Below are 19,282 nucleotides of genomic sequence, written 5' to 3'. Positions count from 1 at the left end.
CAAATTGGAGGCTCAAAGAGACATATTGGCTGTGTGCTCGAGCATGTTTTATAGTGAAGCTCTGTAACCACTGAGACACACAAGTCTGTCAGTTGACACATGACATCATGGTTCAAACAAGCTCACGCTGCAAATTCAGTCTGTGTTGGTTTCTTTTTGCAATTACCCTTTTGACTAATTGACCTATTAACTGCTGCCTCACCCTGTATTGCAAAAGCTGAGTACAGTGTTCAGAGCCAAGGTTAACCCTATATAATGGGATGAAAAATAAGGGGACCAACCCTAATGAGTTTCTATAATCTGAAAGTGTGTTTCTATTTGGGGACTTATTTCATCTGGAAAGAAGTTTGTGCAAAACCAGGTGACAAAACAGTCAAAAATAAACCTGAAAGAAACACAGAAAACTCAGAAATATACATTTGTATTATTGTTTACAAGCACCTTCAAAATGAAAACATTCAAAATTATGGTTTTACTTTGATTTCCCAGGTCCTAAATAAAAGTTCTGTAGAAAAGACATGTTTGAAGGGATTAAGTCTCATGACAAAACCATATGTGTTATAAAAGGTATGCATGTCTCTAAAATAAAAGTTTCATAAAGAGGTATTTACAATTAGAAATGAATATTTGACAAATTGACAAAACGATCCCGCATAATCCGGATGTTTATTCACATCATAGGTTCATTCATCATCAAGGCGAAGTTTTTATGATTGATTTCATTATTGTATAATTTCTCTCAAAGACTAAGGCTAAGGTTTCACATTTAACTTGGGCTCCTCTTTCAGTGTAACTCATATTTCTGATAGCAAAATGAACCTGACCAATGTTATTCTACAGAGTCTATATCCTACTGTAAGATACCACAGAGCCAATGTGGGACAGCAGTTTATCTTCTACTATCTACTTCCTGCCACTGCCTGCATGCTTTAAAATGCTGCAGCAGCCACTCACAGCAACAGCTAATCTTAAACAGTCAGACCACATGTTAAAGGACCAGGCTAGTGTTCTTCATGTTTTAGCCTATTTACTAAAAATCACACACAGAACTTAACACTGCAGCTAATCTTTTCTTAAAGCACGCTGTGGTGTTTTAGGTGTCTTTTGTTTACTGTGGTAGGTATGTTGTCCAGTCCCTGTTAAATGTTATGTCACTTTAGCTTAGCATGGAAGTTCAGTCTTGACCTTGAGATGTGTGACACAATAATTTTAGCTCAAGGGCCATGTACCTACACTCACGCTGTATGAAGGCCGTGAGATGCAGTTCTCTTCAGAAAGCTCTGAAAGAGCTAGAAAGTGGACCCAAAACACACATTGTAGCCTTTAAACTGAGACTCATTAAAGTTTTCTTTTCTGGTTTTAAGTTATAGGCTAAAAGGCTAAACATTTTGTCCTCCAGAGGTTGAACTGCACCAATATATGAAAAATGACTCCTCGAGGTCATAGAGCAACTTCTAGTGTTCTGGTGTAACCACTTAAAAAACTCAAAATATCTACACTGATTGCTTGCTTTGCCGTGAAAAATGGGCTGAATGGTTTGAATCACAGAAACTCTGGATCCACTTGCAAATTTACATGAAATTTTAAACTAATCATTGAGGAAACTTTAACTGGTAAATGACAATCAGTGAAAGAAAAGAGGACAGACATTTACCAACGAAAATCAGGAGAAAAGCATTTATTCAGCAGCCTGCTAAATGGTGATTTGAGTTAAAATGGGGATTTCTCTCTTGAACGTCTGTCATTTTCCATTTTTCTCTTGCATCTCTAATGCTTGATGGCTTGAGAGGAAACTCAACTTATGTGGCATCTTGTCGAAACGTCCCTGTCCAAGGTCCTGAAATCTGCTTTCCCAAGCACGCGTCATGTGATTTCTCCCAGCACTGCCTAGCTCAGCACCAAGCCTACTGGTTTCTGGAGATTTCATGTGAGAAAAGGACGAACCCCGAACCCCTTCCCCTCTCATCTTGCGTTCTTTAGACTGTTTTTTCACTCACACACACACACACACACACACACACACACACACACACGCACCCCACCCCCACCCCTTCCGTCTTTTTCTTTTGTAGGATAATGTGGACCTTTAAAGCGCTCGGAGTATGACAAAAGATTTTAAGATGCTGGACTTGTGCTGCTCGTTTGGTTCCTCTCTTTATACTTAAATGCCAGCACGGTGAATGCGTCGGACAGAGTGGACAAGCCTGCTGCTTGTGATCCGCATTCAGAAAGTCAACATCTTCTCTTTCTTGATTTTTTCTCTCTCTCTGGAGTGACTTCAGAAGGATGTAACGACCGATCCACCTTGCGCAGCTGAAGTCTCCTCATCAAAATGCAGAAGGGAATACGACTTAATGATGGTCATGTCACCTACCTGGGGTTTTTGGCAAAAAAGGATGGTACAAGACGAGGGTGCTTGAGCAAAAAGAGCTCAGACAACACGAAATGGCACTCAAAGTGGTTTGCTTTGTTACAGAATATGCTCTTTTATTTTGAGAACGAGTCCAGCTCTCGACCCTCGGGATTATACCTGTTGGAGGGATGCATATGCGACAGGGCGCCTTCACCTAAACCTTCACTGTCAGCCAAGGAGTGTTTGGAGAAGCAGGTATGGAGAGCGTGCGCACACGCACACACACAGGCTCTCTCTCTCACTCACTGCTTTATTGTTTTTCAGGCTTCATGTTAAAATATTGACGAGGTGCAACACTGAATGTGAAATTTGCTCGTGCAAATGCCTTTGAACTATTTTAGTCCCGAACAAAGCGCTTTTCTTATGCATATATTCTTCCTATATGCCATCGCATGATGACCTCAAATCCAGCGCAGCAGAATAGCACGAGGTTCCAGATTGCTGTATTGCACGTTATGTAATCCATGCATGGCATTAATGATGAGGTAACAATATTAACACCTAATGATATTACAGCAGCCCTGGCACTGGGCTATGCAGTGTTTTACTTTAGGTTGCAGCAAAACCGAGTTAGATTCCCCCCCACCCTTTTTTATTGGTGGGATAGTTTTCAGTGGTGCATGAAATGTAAACGGATTTCTGTTTTCATCAGGGTGATGCATTTGCATGCTAGTTGGTCACATATTTTGCTTTTGACTTTCACTCATCATCTTTTTGATGTTTTTGGGCGGAGAGTGGTATACCTAATGCTTCTTCCAATAAAACATGAAAAAAAAAGAGTTGTTGCCTCAAGGTTTCCATCGTGTGGTGAAATGAGGAAACTACAATTGAAACTCCAGAAATTGCAGGGTTCTGCTGGTCAGCTCTGATCTAGATAACCTGAATGAAATGATTCAGTCTAATACTGGAGTTTTCTTTTGCAATATAGATAGTAATTGTTTTATCACTTTTATAAGTGGTACATTTGAATGATGACTATCACACCCTGTTACGGTGTTATAAAGACTACATGTAGCTGGATTTGTACATTGAAATCATATCTACAAATGAAGTATTCACTTGATCTTAAAAGATCTCCACTGACTGCTTCTTAAATCAACAAAACGCAAAAGTGAGGAGTAGAAGGGTTAACAGGTCTGTTAACATTGTTATTGTGAATAAACAGTCGAGGAACATAATGCTTCACTGCCACCGTCTCTCCTCTCACCAGGCTCTGTGCCTGACTCTGTAGGTAGGGCTGCAATCCAAAGTGAGTCCAGGCTCTTCCTGTGAACAGCTGCCTTTGTGCTGACAAAGCAGAATGCAACACACTGGCAAATGTTGTTCTCTCACAGTAGCTTTAGAGGCACCCAAAAAAACCTCCCTGAAAGAATTTGGATTCTTTTTATTTTTGTCAGCATTGTGCTGTTTTCAGTGCATAAACGTGAACATGCTGAGAAAAGCCTGATCCATAGATCTTGGACTGAATTCATGATAAACCAGAGAGAAGATATTTGAATCGTTTTGTTCTGTCAGTCCTGTTTGCAGAGAGTGAAAGCCCTGAGAGGTGCACAAATAATGACTAATGTGACTGATATGATAGGCCGCTGAAGAGTTATCTCTCAATGTAAACAAACAAACAAGGACAAATAAGAGTAATAAGAAAATATCACCTCTATCTCCTATTACCACCTGGATTTACAGTTTTGTGGCAATGTTTTAGCAATCCATCATAATCCCTACATTATATTTATCCTCAAATGCAGTTAGTGTGAAAATGATAATGCGTTTGAGCCCAAGGTTTCTATGGCAACCCTTATTTGCATCCTAAAGAATGATACCGTTTGGAAGAGGTGGGGTAACAGAGAGGAGAGAAGTAGTGTGTCGCATCTCTTCTATTAATGCGAGTGCTGCTAAATTTGTTCCTTGCAGTACCTTGGAGGGGTCAGAGTCCATTTATAGAAAACACAGCTTGCTCACACTGGGAAACAGCAGCACTTCAACCAGTAACACTAAAAGCTACAGGAGCAAGCAAGCTTTTTTTCATAGATTTAAGAGCAAATCATACTCTATATGATAAGTTTTATCAACGCAATATCAATCTCATATCTCTGTTAAGATCAGTAATGTTTTTTAAAGGTGCATGACTCAGCCATAAACATAAAGCAGGAAGCAGACAGTGTGCTTAACATTGCCTCACACTAGACACTAACCGCACTCTTAGAGCAACCATGAGTGAAAACTACAACAACATGCATGCCTCTCTGCCAGAAATAGATTTTCTTTGACGGTAGGATGCATACCTAATGAATATGAAGATGGAAGAGCAGTCAGCCATGAATAATGATCAGCTGCAGGTTGATAGGCGCCTGTTGAACATCTGCAGGCCAAAGATTAGAGTCTGGTCTCCCTCATATAGGAGTATCATTGTATCATGGCTCACTTTCTGAGCTCTTTGTTATGTTTTAATAAGCAATTTATGGTATATATAGCTCTCATCAAAAAAGCCTTCATAAACATGATATAAACACAAGAAGGCAAATCTGTGACATTTGAAATTACAGGAAAATTGCTTGTGGAAAATTGTATTTATAAATGCAGGTGATGTATAATTCTTTCCCTGATATAAGAACATTATTTTCACTGTTCTAGATATTTTAAGCAGCCATTTGGACCTTTTCTTGTCGGTAAAGCATACTTGTACCCACTTTGCAGAACCACACACATTTGATAGAAAGGCAATGTTTGTTCTTTTTTTACATGTATCCATATAGTTGCATTTGTGTCATTTAACCAGTGATAGCAGAAGTATTCAAGTCCTTTACTAAGTAAAAATGGCAATACTCTACTGAGTAAAAAAAAAAAGTACTAAAGTTATTATGCAGAATGGCTCCTTACAAAGGAGGAAGGCCCAGCAAAATACCTAATACCAATGACCTATGCATAATCTACGAAGCCTTAATTGATAAAAATAACTAATAATAATAATAATGATTTTCAGTTGAGATTCAGTTGCTAGGGAACAGATATCGCACAGTTATGTAATTGGCCGAGACTCCAGCCTCCATGTCTTATGGCATTTCCTCCTGGGAACCAGAGACATCCCAGGAACCGAGCTGGGGGAGGCTTCCCTCAGTGTGCTCCATCAATTGCACTGGTGGGCGAGGAAGATGTGGCTTCCCCAGGCCCTCTGTAGTTTTAAATCACTCGCTTGATGTCTGCAGCAGCAAGGCAAGAACAAACACAAAGACAAAAGCAGTGGAGAAGCTTCAGTTAAGCCACTATATAATAGATTTATCTAGAAGATATTGAATGTTCCTTTTCTGTGTAGAACAAATAACATGTCAGGTTAACGATAGTCCTGTTGTTTCTAACTAGAACTCCTCACCCTCTTCTCCCATCTGTTTCAGTACTATTTCACTGTCAGCTTCACCCATGAAAACCAGAAGGCACTCGAGTTACGCACAGAAGATGTAAAGGACTGCGATGAATGGGTGGCAGCAATATCACACGCCAGGTAAAGGCACACGTCAGTGAAATATGCAGACATGGCAATTAGAAGTTGAATTAGTCAGTAGAGGGTAAGTGATCTTTGATTGATGTGCTCAGTCTGTAGGGGATGTTGCCATGGTTTCATAAGTGGAGTGAAAATATGAGGAATGACAGAAAAATGCTTTGTTCACAAGAAAAACCTGCTTGCTTTGATGTGAGATGAAACTACATACACTGATGGGAAATTCATTACTTAAGCTACAATGCGAAACCAAGTGTGTGTGTGTGTGTGTGTGTGTGTGTGTGTGTGTGCGTGTGTGTGCCTGTTTGCATGTGTTACAGTTACAGAAACTTGGCCACCGAGCATGAGACTCTCATGCAGAAGTATCTTCATCTGCTTCAGATTGTGGAGACTGAGAAAACAGTTGCTAAGCAACTTCGACAACAGATAGAAGATGGGGAAATAGAAATTGAAAGGCTTAAGTCAGAGGTAATATTCACTGTGATGCTTTTACACTGAGGAGTAAGGATGTAAACAAATACGATTACATTGTTCAAATACGAACAGATAATGCGCTCTGAACTGATATGAACAGCATCTGAATTTTGCAGTAATATTTGCTCCACCTGTCCCTCGCCAATTAACACAATTTGCCATCACAATTCCTCTTCTCATAGAGAAGTCATACCTCAGTCAGATCTAAACACACCTTGCTACAATCAGCAGAGTTCCAATCAGTGGTGTCAGGATCTCCGATGTCAATTGAGGATAAATGTCCATAAATCCATCTAGAGGCGCTCCTTATAACTTCAGATCTTGGCTCATAATCATCAGATTCAGACTTTTTCTTCAGTAGTAAAGTAATCCAGGTAAGTGTTGTCTGTAGAGTATGAACAGGAACTGCTAGTAGCTAAACCAGCACAATTTTCCGTGATGAAGATTTGCTATGTTATCAAACAGGCCAGAGTGTAAAAACACAGAAGTTCTTGCTAACGGGCCAAAAAAGCTTTTCAGATTTCTGTCAATAGCTTTGTCATTTTTTATCACAAACACTTCAAATTAACTTCATTATCATCTGGACCTCCTCCCATTATACATATATATATATATATATATATATATATATATATATATATATATATATATATATATATATATATATATATATATATATACATATATATATATTTATTATTCAATGTGTAAAATATATTATTTTGCATATTTGTTTTCTGGCAGTTAAACTTGTACACATAAGTATGAGGAGTATAAATGGCAGTAGAAAACAATTTAACGTAGAAAAATGTCAGAGGTATAGATCCTAATATGCATATTTTTGTAAAATAAACAGATGCAGATAGCAGCCCTGCATTACACCCCTACTCAGGAAGATCCTTTTGGGCTATTTTGGCTGTACTGTTTTTTCTGATGGTGGACATTTTACAGTATTGGGGTCCTCAACAGTTATAGACAAATGTACAGCAGCCACGCGCAGTATTAGTCAGACCTGCTGTAAATAGACTTCCTGAACTAGAACAATGATACTATATTATCACTTTTTGTTGCATTGCACACTTTTTTCTTTCCAAAATTTGTCTGCGTCCCATCCTTACCTCATCCTGCCAGGATGCTCAGCAAATAACAGCTGAGTCAGTGGGAAAATGATGGATTATGTTGATTATTGTTATGTTTGTCTCATATGTGTATAAAGCATTGTGAGAGGACAGAAATGGAAGCACTACTCCATCACAGAGAGAGAGACGTGTTCAGGCCACGCTCCACTTTGCATCTCCTTTCAGAAACAATGCCTCCAATAGGGCTGCGTTCCCGGCTGTATTCTTCAGATCAAATAGTCATTTTACTTTAATGTGCAAATTTGATGCTTGAAATCAAATTATGTGCTGAATATGCATGAACACGGCTTTATATTGCATCTCTTCTATGAAATGCAATGACAATTAACTCTCTCGCCGTCTACAAAATAAATGGAAACACTTAGCCTCAAACAGTTCAAGGCAGCTCCAGTCTGTCTTTTTTTCCCAGCAGCCTGTTTACCTTTTGTCAACATGCAGGACAGTTTGGTACATAATGCATTTAAATGACCATTGTAAATAAATATTGTTGTAGAGATACCAGCCAAGTGAACACAGCTAGTTTAGTCAGGCTAATGTCTCAGTGTTGACAGTGCTGACAGGTCCTGTCCTGTTGACTCAGTCACTTTTTTTACATGCTGGTACAGTAAGTGAGAAGAAAAGAAGTGTGTGAGTGGGAATGATTGGTCTTTCTTGTGGTTGCCTCCCCGGCAGATCTCTGGGCTGCTCAAAGACAATGAGAAGATTCACGCCAGCCCTGCTGCAGCCCCAACCGATGACGACTCAGAAATCAAGAAAATCAAAAAAGTAAAGCATATGATTTAAACCTTTTGCTACATTTTTAGAGTATCTTAAGCTGAGAAACTGACTACAGCCGTTAAAAAATTCCAGGTCCAGAGCTTCCTGCGAGGCTGGATCTGCAGGAGGAAGTGGAAGACAATCATCCAGGATTACATCCGCTCACCACATGCAGAGAGCATGAGGAAGAGGAACCAGGTGGTGTTCAGCATGTTGGACTCGGAGGCCGAGTACGTCCAACAGCTTCACATCCTGGTGAACAACTTCCTGAGGCCGCTCCGCATGGCAGCCAGCTCCAAGAAACCACCCATCACCCACGATGATGTTAGCAGCATATTCCTCAACAGGTTGGATCCTCTCGTCCCACAGAGCACTTCCATTAATTACAAAACATAATCATCTTAAAGGTTGGAGTTTTATTTACCACTAGTAGCGCTATGGAGCAATGTTATTGTAAGTGGGACCTCGATTTGTTTATATCTATTCCACTAATCGCTAGTTGGCAGTAATGGTCCAAGAAACTTAACAATGTACCAACAACAGGCAGGAAAGAAGAAGACTGCTCGCTAGCAAAATGGATGTTAACAATGCAGATTTAACAATACTTCACAAACCTGCTTTGCAGATATTTTATTAGGAAGGAAATGCAGTCAATACATATGACCACAAGGATACATGCAATGCGTTTTGGGAAGAAACACAGAGTAACAAAAATAAATTTGTATGTTCACAAGAAAACTCCACATTTTACCTTTAACAAGTAATTTTGAGTCAAAAAATGTCATTTTCTTAAAGTTGCATTGAGTGATTTTCTACCTTAAGGGGGCAGAAAGACATGAGAAACACATTACTGCTTGATCTAAAAAAACAAGTGGCTAAATTGGCCAAAACCCACTTATTTCAAGTGTCAGTATTTTGATACAAATGCATCTATATGCTTTTTCTGTCTCGTTTCAAGATCGACACACATTTCTATAATTATGTCACCATTTAGAATTTTTGGTTGGTTGGTTTGTTGGTCTGTTGGTCCAACACTTCTGCCCATAGCTACATGGGAGCCACAAGTACCTCAGCAAAGTGTCTCATAATAGGGCTAACGTTAGACTGCTATATGAGATGACACCCTCAATAAAAGTCACGTTTTGGGTCTTAACATTATAATGAGCAGATTTACAGTATTTTGGAACTTTAATTTACCTTCGACATGTCACACTGGTAACATATTGGGATCCCACGTCCACTCCGTTCTTAAAGAAGAGTAGCCATCTTTTCATAAGCGGACCAGTCCACCACAATCAAGTTGCCCTGCATAAACTTGTACTGGCCCCAGGCCATCGGTTACCCTGGCCCTATTCTAAATCCCCTCTGACACACATATTTGTTACGTTACACTGTTTGAGGGAACTGTAACGTTAGGTAACTGGACGCAACCATCACTAATGCTAACATAGTTCCTCAGGGATTGAGGCTGTTATTTTTTTAATTTTGACAATCTAACAAGTGACAACACAATAGTTAAGGTTTTAAGGACTATGACTGTCAGTAGTTTGTTTATTTTGTTTAAATATGGAGAACTGTAATTTTATGGGTTATTGTTGTTAGGACGATTAAGCTAAGATAGCTAATTTGTGCTAACGTCAGTGTCCGTTTTTTCCACAACTGGCTATATATAACTACACCACGTGATACCAACGTCGTTATACTATTGGCTCACAAGCCTTGTTAGAAGCAGGAACCAAAAGTCAGACATCTCACACAGAGATAAACTAAACATTCATTTGGGCCCGTCAAAAAATGTATTAAATTATTCATTCACAATCAGACTTTTCAGGAAAAGTGATACTTTTATTCCACACCTTTCTAAAAGCTCTATGCATGTTTTTTTTTTGTTTTTTTAAATATTCGTCTACATAAAAATGTTATCAATACAACTTTTAAGTTCAAGGCTCCAGATTGAGTTTTGTGTCCCTTCAGAAAAATCTTTGCCGGAAACACAGACAGCACAATGAAGACAGTAATATGCAAGCACCCTCATTGGCCTATTCAAAATCCACCCACACGCTCATCCAAGCACGTTCATGCTCAGAAACTGCAAACCCATGCTCTCATACACACTGTCTGATATCAGGGCTTTGATTTACCACAACTTCGCTGGATGTTGGCAGAATTACTAACACAAACTCTGTATTTGTTTGAGAAGATAATATTTTAATATATTTTCTATATATTTTTTTTTTCAGTGAAACTATCATGTTTCTACATCAGATATTTTACCAGGGTCTAAAAGCCAGAATAGCGAGCTGGCCGACATTAGTGCTGGGTAAGAAACATCTCCTCTACTTTCTTCATTTCATTTTCATGCCCTCAGTATTGTTTGTGTCATTGTTTCGGTATCTTGGTATTGATCTCTCTATAGCCGACCTGTTCGACATCCTGCTGCCCATGCTAAACATCTACCAGGAGTTTGTGAGGAACCACCAGTACAGCCTGCAGATCCTGGCTCACTGCAAGCAGAACCGAGATTTTGACAAGCTGCTAAAGCAGTACGAGGCCAAGCCCGACTGTGAGGAGAGGACTCTGGAGACTTTCCTCACCTACCCCATGTTCCAGGTTAGCTTGTTTGTCTCACTGATATACACAAGAAATAAAGGCAGAGCCTGTTGTTTGATGCAGAGTTGCAGCCTGGAGCCAGATTTTGTTGTTAATTCTGAGCTCTCGCAACCATTCTGGGCCAAGTTCTTCTTTCCATATATAAATGTTACCCTTGGGCCACATAATTCACCCACTTAATACTAGTTGGCTATAGCTATGCCAATGAATATCAGTTGTAGCTGTCTATAAAGTAGTTGGCCGCTTTGTTTTCTGGATATTCAAAGCTGGCTGTGGCACTGTCCTTGATCCAAATGTAAACAAAGGTAAAGGCCCATCACCAAAATTCAAAACTTATAACTGGAATCTGCTGTCACTCCCAAAATGAATAACAGGTCTTTTTCATCTACAAGTTTAACTCTTTGAATATTCTTGAGTATTGTTTATATACTGTACCTGTAATTTATATGGACACTAGTTTCAGTTTTGAGGTCCACAGCCATTTTATCCTGCTCTCTTCTAATGTATCTTAAAACTGTCACTTGTGACTTTAAGGGTTTTGACTTCTAAGTCATTTTAGTCTTTTTTTAAGTTTGTAACCCACTGTCACTGTTAAATCAACTGACGGGTGTTTGAATTGAACGCCTAACACTATAGTTGTTTATGTCGATAATGTTGATAAACATTGAAATTATACATTCAGTTATAATCTACTGTAAATGTTTCTTACCCAGAGTATATCCTACCATTGCCCACGTTTGAACCTCTATTCCACTGCTATTAGTTTCCATTAATAGTCATTTTCAGGTTATATTTGTTGCCTTCAAAGCATATCACAGACTTGTTGCCACCTATTGGAGGTAATTTGCAATATGAATGATGAATGGTGGTGCCAGTGAGTTTTGGTTTACTACCCAAAATGGCAAACACCAAATTGGATTGAATAAAAACCATGTAACTAAATTTGACTAATTTCTACTCCAACCACAGCAATATAATAACACAATGTGTTCTGGCCTCTATTCTGGCCATCATGGCTCAGCCAGGACTTGGTTTCAAAGACCCGCCTCCTTCTTGAGCACTCATTGGCTCTCTGAGCGATGTCCCATATTGTAGCATCACTGATGAAAAACAGAAACAGCAGGCATTTGTCTGCTTTAACTCAGAATATCCCTGTAGTGTTTTTCATGTCTATAAAAAGCAGTTGTTTTTGGAGCTCAGGCTTTAATAATGGCTCCTTTCTGGCGAGGCATGCAGTTTCCCGACAGTCCACTCTGCTGGGGCCTACTACAGGCTGTGCTGCGTTGATAATAAATTTTGCTGATGAGTGTAGATTGTGCTCTCCACTGATCTACTTCTCATTAGTGTACGTGCACATGTATGTTCCTGTGTGTGCATCTTTGTGTTGTTGTTGTTACATTTATATTTGAGTGTGACTCCCCTGTTGCTTTCTGTTCTCATCTCTGTAGATTCCCCGCTACATTCTTACGCTTCACGAACTTCTGGCCCACACACCCCATGAACATATAGAGAGAAACAGTCTGGACTACGCAAAATCTAAGCTGGAGGAGCTTTCCAGGTACTTTTGTATAATATGGTTAAAGCCAAGACTATCTCATCTGAGCAACATCACTTTACACGACACACACACAATCAAGTGTATAGGTTTGGTTTCAGAAGTGGGGGGAGACACAATGAAGTCATTTTCTTTAACCAAAACAATGAATGTTATTTCCTGCACTTATACACATTTACATAAATCTAGCAAATAACAAATTGCCAGTATGATGAAAGTGATTATCATGTTTTCCCATAAAAATATGTGGAGAGGGTTGAGTAGTGAAACGCAAGGCAAAGACTGCTGCTTGTGACACCTATTGCTGTGAATGCACAACCTTAATTAAAGGTGACCCAGGTGAGTTTATTAACTTTATTATATATTATTTACTCATTCAAAACTTGGCATATGGACAGTCAGTCGGCACTATTTAGAGAGATTTTAGTGAGTAAATTAAACTAAAACTAGAAAAGTGTGTGTGGGGGGCAAATCATCATTGAATCATAAAATGAACATTTACAGGAAGACTTCTTGTGTCATTTTTGAGTCTTGTTCCATACTGGATCCTATACAGTCCTATATAGATCAAATGAGAATGATGAAACATCCCTTTTCCCTAGAATCATGCACGACGAAGTGAGTGAGACTGAAAACATCAGGAAGAACCTGGCAATAGAGCGCATGATCGTGGAGGGCTGCGAGATTCTCCTCGACACCAGCCAGACATTTGTAAGACAAGGTAACTCCTGCCTTTAAGTATTGTACTTCCCTGCGAAGAAACCTCCAATTCCACAGAAAAGCAGAATCGCAGCAGAGGGGGATTTCCTGTCCCTCCTCACCCGTCTGTCCTGATCTCACATCTTCAGCCCTGCATTAGGGGGATATACTCTGTTTTTTAAAAAAGACCCATCTTTCTCTCTCTCTCTCTCTCTCTCTCTCTCTCTCTCTCTCTCTCTCTCTCTCTCTCTCTCTCTCTCTCTCTCTCTCTCTCTCTCTCTCTCTCTATCGCTCTCTCTCTTACTGAGGAACAACATGTACTCCTCATGAGGAGAGTCTTTAATTTCAAAGTGTAATTAGACTATTCAGAGCCAAACTGATGATGAATCTGGGACTGTAAATGTCACACATCCCTAGCAGGCCTTGATAGATGAGGAAAGGGAAACAGAAATGGTAGATTATTTAATCTTAAGTATCTCATGTGACTGTACATGTATTCATATGTAGAGGAAGGTAAGACAAGGAATTTGATATTGATTCTTTATTTCATTCAGTTTCTCCACTGTCCCCTCCTCTTGCTCCTTTTTTTCAAAATGTTCTCCCCTATCCTTGCCTCTTTTCCACTCATATATGTATCTCTCTCTCTCTCTTCCTCCTTTTTCCTTCTATTTGCACACACTCTTTTATTCCCACATACAGGGTCTCTCATCCAGGTGCCGATGAGTGAGAAGGGCAAGATCACCCGTGGGCGACTGGGCTCTCTGTCTCTGAAGAAAGAGGGGGAGAGGCAGTGCTTTCTCTTCTCCAAGCATTTAATCATCTGCACCAGGGGTTCTGGGGGAAAGCTTCATCTCACCAAGGTGGGCCTGCGCTGCTGAGCTAGCAGTGGAGCTGCTCCTTATTTCAAACATCACAATCTTATGGCACCGCAAAACCTTGAATCTCTGAGCTAAATTGAACGGATTAACTGACAGGAGATGAAAGCGACAGGGTTAGCGATGTCGTGGCTTTTATCAGTGGCAATGACCACTGGAGCTACATGCGCTAATACAAGCCTACACGCACACACACACACACACACACACACACACACACACACACACACACACACACACACACACACACACAGGTTCATTGTATATGTTTGAAAGCAGCTGCTTGATGTCACTTTGATGTGTGTAATGGAGTGGTGGTGTATTATTACTCCACATTACTCTACATCATAAAGGGTGATTGATGTTTGGGGTCTAAGATAAGGCCAGAAAGCTTTCAACTGAAGGCCTAGATTCAAATTCCCCCTACACACACAAAAGATTCACAGGAAATGATGCATGCATATAATCCATGCAGTGCTATTTGTAATTTTATCTCACTGATATCAGCCTTGTTGTTTACTCCTATGGCCGCATCAGAGCTGTATTACAAAAGAAAAAAAGTTGAAAGACACAAGGGTTAATGGCAGTGGCCAATCTGTGCTGTTTCCTGCACCACGAAGGCAGATTATGTCAAAAAGTGCAAAAGTACAAGTGCATGTGTCAATCTATACAGAAAGTATACTGACAATCAAGTCATAAAAGACATGTGAGGACATGTGAGGGGTGAATCGAGTCTTTTTGAGGACTTGTTCGGTGTGTTTTGCCAAGACGTTTAGAGCAGATGTTACAGTTTTTTCCAGTTGCTAACAAGCATTGTTAAATACTGAAACCACATTTTCAAAACTCCTCACACAGTCAGCGAAACAGAAGTCAATGCAGACCAAACTGTGAACCACTTTTCATTGCTTTCAGACAAAATGCATTCAGTGACCACACTTTTCAAAATTCAGGAACTCTTTTCCCATTCGTACACCACAACATGCAAAATACTGTGTATTTTCAGCACATTTTAGCATCTAATGCTAACACACTGCATTCAAAATAATTACAAACACATTCAAAACAGAATGATGGCAAATTCCAAGCATTTACGCAGTAATTATTTTAAAATACTGAAAGTATACTAAAATACTGGAGGCAATGAAGACATTTCTCCTGAAGGCTGCCAGGGATGGATCAGACATCCCAGGAGGAACTTTCCAACGACATCAGATGTGATGTTGATGAGAACAGGGAGAGCAGACTAGAACCATCACTGTAATTTACTATAACGAACAACTACACATGTTGTTACAGTAATGTGTAGAAAGTATTTTATTTATTCTTTTTTTATTATCATTGCAGCCCTGGAGTTTCCCCCCTCTTTTTTTCACCTTTTGGTTATAATTTTCAAGTACTATATTCATATAAAAAAATGAAATTTTGATTAATTCCTGATTCATTCGTGTTACAGATGCTTTCAATAAAGTAAAATTGTGTTACAGTATTTATGTGGAAAATCACTGAAACTTTAAAAAAGAAAAGTTCATCAATCATGTAATGCTCCCTGTTGTTAGTGATGTTTAGGTCAGTGTGTTGTGAATGAAATGTGTGTTTTCTGAATGAGAAGTGTTGCCAGTGTTATGTTGGTCTGAGTGAGTTTTGTAGGTGAGATTAGCTGTTTGGCCAACATTCATGCTGGTAATGCAGACTGTGTGAAGAGTTTTGAAAATGTGGTTTCAGTATTGAACAATGCTTGTTAGCAACTGGAAAAAACTGTAATGACACCTTGCAAGTGATTGTTGTCTCTTTGACAAAGGGAGAAAAAAAAATGCAAATAAATGAAAACGTTAAGATACTTTAAATATAAAATATGGGTATAAAACATTATAGTCAATATTCAGTCAATATTCCCAATCTACCCCAAAGGAGTTTAATTTCCATAGGCAGTAGAGAAGCTGCTGAGCCTTTTTCACAATCACATCTGTATCTGCACTTTGAAAGATCATTTTAATTCTAAAATTCATGGTAGTGGTCAGCTGATGAACTTTGAACTTTGTAGTGTAAATGTATTTCAGGTTATGCAATGTTACAGCATGTTGAGTCAAATGAGGCTGGTGTGAAGAAACCAGATATTATATATTGTATGTTGTTTTCAGAATGGAGTAGTCTCGCTTATAGACTGCACTCTTATGGAGGACCCTGAGGGAACAGATGATGAGTGTGAGTGTTTTATTCATATAGCAGCTTACAGATATAGCATCGTATGTAACATGTGTGATAATGTATGATTCCTACAGTGTGCCAGAATGTATTCATATTTTATAATGAATATTTCGAAAAATTGAAAAATAGTGCTCCAAAGGCAGGCAGTGCCACTAGAAAGTAATACAGACAAAAAAAAAAGCCAAATGATGACTGAGTCCCCCATTTTTAGCCAAATATTGATCTTTACTTTGTTTTTTTATTATTGTAGAAACAGTATAAACACTTAAAATGTATTGAATTTATATATTTACTGTTTATGTGTATTCATAGAAAAATTACATCTAGTTATGTCTTTGTGTTTGCCTCAAAGCCAAATCAGACAAGAGCGGCCAGGACATGGAGCACCTGGACTTCAAAATTGTCGTGGAGCCAAAGGACAGTCAGTCATTCACAGTCATCCTGGTGGCCTCCTCGAGGCAGGAGAAGTCTGCATGGACCAGTGACATCAGCCAGGCACGTCAACATGCATCACAGTCTCCAGCAGTCAGACGTGAAACCGAGGATGTTGGCAGAAAGCCTGCATGTTACAGAACTCACTAACATTTCCTCTGTCCTCTCTGTTTACTTCTAATACATCTGTCCTACAGTGCATAGACAACATCCGCTGCAATGGGCTGATGATGAACGCCTTTGAAGACAACTCCAAAGTCACAGTGCCACAGATGATTAAGTAAGCCTTATTTTTATGCATATATATGCAACTCTTTGCAGCTTCTCCTTTTTTCTGGCATTTATTTCAGATTTTTTTTCTGAGCAGGTCAGATTCAAGTCTGTACTGCGATGATGTGGACATCCGCTTCAGTAAGATGATGAACTCCTGCAAGGTGCTGCAGATCCGCTACGCCAGTGTCGAGCGCCTGCTGGAGAGACTGACCGACCTCCGTTTCCTCTCCATCGACTTCCTCAACACCTTCCTGCACTCCTATCGCGTGTTCACCACCGCTGATGTGGTTCTAGACAAGCTCATCACCATCTACAAAAAGCCCATCAGTGCCATACCTGCTCGGTGAGTCAGATTACATTTGTATGGATTCTAATGTTGCCAGGTTGTCGACAGCATTTACAATAGACAAACACATCTTATTTGATGTGTTTGACATCCTTCCAGACCTTACCATACTGCATAAAAATGAGATTGATCTATAATAATGTGAAGCTTTGTCGTCCTCTCAATCAATGCAAGGCATGTGCAGGAGCCAAGGAGCTTGCAGGTTGAACAGGTTTAACTGCAGCCATATACATTTTTTATTTCTGTTTTTAAACGTAAGAATTTAAGAAATTATGAGTAGTTTCCCCTGAGGAATCTCAGTTCAATAGCAGCTCTTACAAGATTGTAAGCTGGATGTATGTACAGGAGTTAAACAACAACTTGGTGAAATTGCTGATTGAGGAGTCTTCAGGACTTCAGGAAAGGAGCCCAAGCAACATCCATATAAATTAAATTTCAAATGGTCGCATGACTGATGAATATGAATGAACATATGTGAAGCTGTAGTGGACAGAAAGATAGGTAGACAGACAGACAGAGAGACAGACAGACAGACAGACAGACAGACAGATTGGGTCCAGTCTCTCCTGCCTGCCTGGGAGTGTCTCAAATGGGCTCTGTCACTCTATGGAAACCAACCTTGGTGCTGCAGGACCCCACCTTCCCCTCCCTCCCTCTCTTCTTGTCTGCAAAAGATCCATAGTGTGATATATTGACGGAGTGTTGCAGTGGGGCTAACTCACCGCTCCACAGGCCTATAGAGCGAGGGCCCCACTGTAGGGTTCAGATCATGGGGGACCTCCCCCTGCCCACGCCCTGCAGCATGCTCTCCCGTGGCGCTTGTCATGTCACTGTGAGACACCTACACTTGGCTGCATGTGTCAGCAGTGGCCATGCACACTATCACTCGCTGTGCTATTTATGGGAACCCGTGAGGTCCCCAGGAGGGTGGCAGGGAGTGGGAGAGGTTTTCTGCAACACTGCAACTTGCATCCTGCTCTAAAACCATGAGACGTGGCTGCAAAGAGACTTCTGGTTGCTGAGCTGACTTGGTTTGCATAAATCATTTAGGAGGTGTTGTGTCTGTAGCTAAGCTCTTTAAACATAGAGTATAGTTACCAAATATCAAAGAAACATATTCCTATGTCCTAAATTCAAATGCATATTTCCTCCCTTGATGCAGGTCCCTGGAGTTATTCTTTGCCAGCAGTCAGAACAGTAAACTCCTGTATGGAGAGCCTCCCAGCTCCCCGAGGGCCAGCAGAAAGTTCTCCTCCCCTCCTCCTCTCGCTATCACCAAGAATTCATCCCCAAACCGCCGGCGCAAGCTCTCCCTCAACATCCCCATCATCACTGGGGGCAAAGCTCTTGACCTGGCTGCCCTCAGCTGCTCCTCAAATGGCTATGCAAGCATGTACTCAACCATGTCCCCATTCAGCAAGACCACCTTGGACATCAACAAACTGTACGTATCCAGCCCTATCGCGAGCAAAATCCCTGATGAGGGAGAGGACAAGAAGGACAAGGTGGAAGACACCTTGGTGTCCAAACAAGGTTGGTCAACTAGAGCCAATTATTCCAATTTTGATTTGCTGTAATGATGTTTTTAACGATCCGTATAATTTTGTTACGATACAGATCTCTCTGTACGAGAAGAAAGTGACAATGATCAAAACCAGAGTGATGACGGGGACCCAGAAGCCTCTCCCACCAAGTCACCAACCACCCCAAAAAACGTCAAATGCAAAAACTCCTCAGGTACATTGTGTCCACTTTTATGACTCAACAGTTTCATATCCAAGCTTGTAAACTACACACTGACGTGCCACTTGTATCCAAAGCCCCAGCCAGTTCCACATTCATCACTGAGTCCTCTACACTATTTTGTTTGACCACAGTAACAGACTACATAATACAAACAAAGCTTGTAGCTGAAACTCTTTTAGCTCTTTTTTTATATAGGTTGTGGATTAGTTTTATGGATTAGCTCTCACTTTGCAAAAGGTTGCAGTGGTCAACTTGTTAATGTTTCT

General features: G+C 40.1%; 1 protein-coding gene across 2 annotated transcripts in view; it reads left to right on the top strand.

Moving 5' to 3' along the window:
• Positions 1 to 1,776: 1,776 nt before the first annotated feature.
• Positions 1,777 to 19,282, top strand: part of rasgrf1 (Ras protein specific guanine nucleotide releasing factor 1) — a 28,917-nt gene continuing 11,411 nt past the window's right edge. The window contains exons 1-16 of one of the 2 annotated variants that reach the window (XM_044192097.1): positions 1,777 to 2,608; positions 5,803 to 5,909; positions 6,227 to 6,374; positions 8,192 to 8,284; positions 8,369 to 8,622; positions 10,516 to 10,595; positions 10,692 to 10,885; positions 12,334 to 12,443; positions 13,043 to 13,161; positions 13,839 to 13,999; positions 16,153 to 16,216; positions 16,572 to 16,714; positions 16,849 to 16,931; positions 17,019 to 17,267; positions 18,433 to 18,803; positions 18,888 to 19,007. In XM_044192097.1, the coding sequence (XP_044048032.1) occupies positions 2,333 to 2,608; positions 5,803 to 5,909; positions 6,227 to 6,374; positions 8,192 to 8,284; positions 8,369 to 8,622; positions 10,516 to 10,595; positions 10,692 to 10,885; positions 12,334 to 12,443; positions 13,043 to 13,161; positions 13,839 to 13,999; positions 16,153 to 16,216; positions 16,572 to 16,714; positions 16,849 to 16,931; positions 17,019 to 17,267; positions 18,433 to 18,803; positions 18,888 to 19,007 (2,572 nt within the window). In that variant the 5' untranslated portion in view covers positions 1,777 to 2,332. Of the gene's footprint in view, positions 2,609 to 5,802; positions 5,910 to 6,226; positions 6,375 to 8,191; positions 8,285 to 8,368; positions 8,623 to 10,515; positions 10,596 to 10,691; positions 10,886 to 12,333; positions 12,444 to 12,692; positions 12,780 to 13,042; positions 13,162 to 13,838; positions 14,000 to 16,152; positions 16,217 to 16,571; positions 16,715 to 16,848; positions 16,932 to 17,018; positions 17,268 to 18,432; positions 18,804 to 18,887; positions 19,008 to 19,282 lie in introns of those variants that run through there. The other variant, XM_044192098.1, reaches the window with a different exon arrangement.

Source organism: Siniperca chuatsi, linkage group LG4 (genome assembly GCF_020085105.1).
Source record: "Siniperca chuatsi isolate FFG_IHB_CAS linkage group LG4, ASM2008510v1, whole genome shotgun sequence".
Taxonomy (NCBI): Eukaryota; Metazoa; Chordata; class Actinopteri; order Centrarchiformes; family Sinipercidae; genus Siniperca; species Siniperca chuatsi.
Note: the sequence above shows the minus strand (reverse complement) of the source record. Positions and strands in the feature narration are given on the sequence as shown.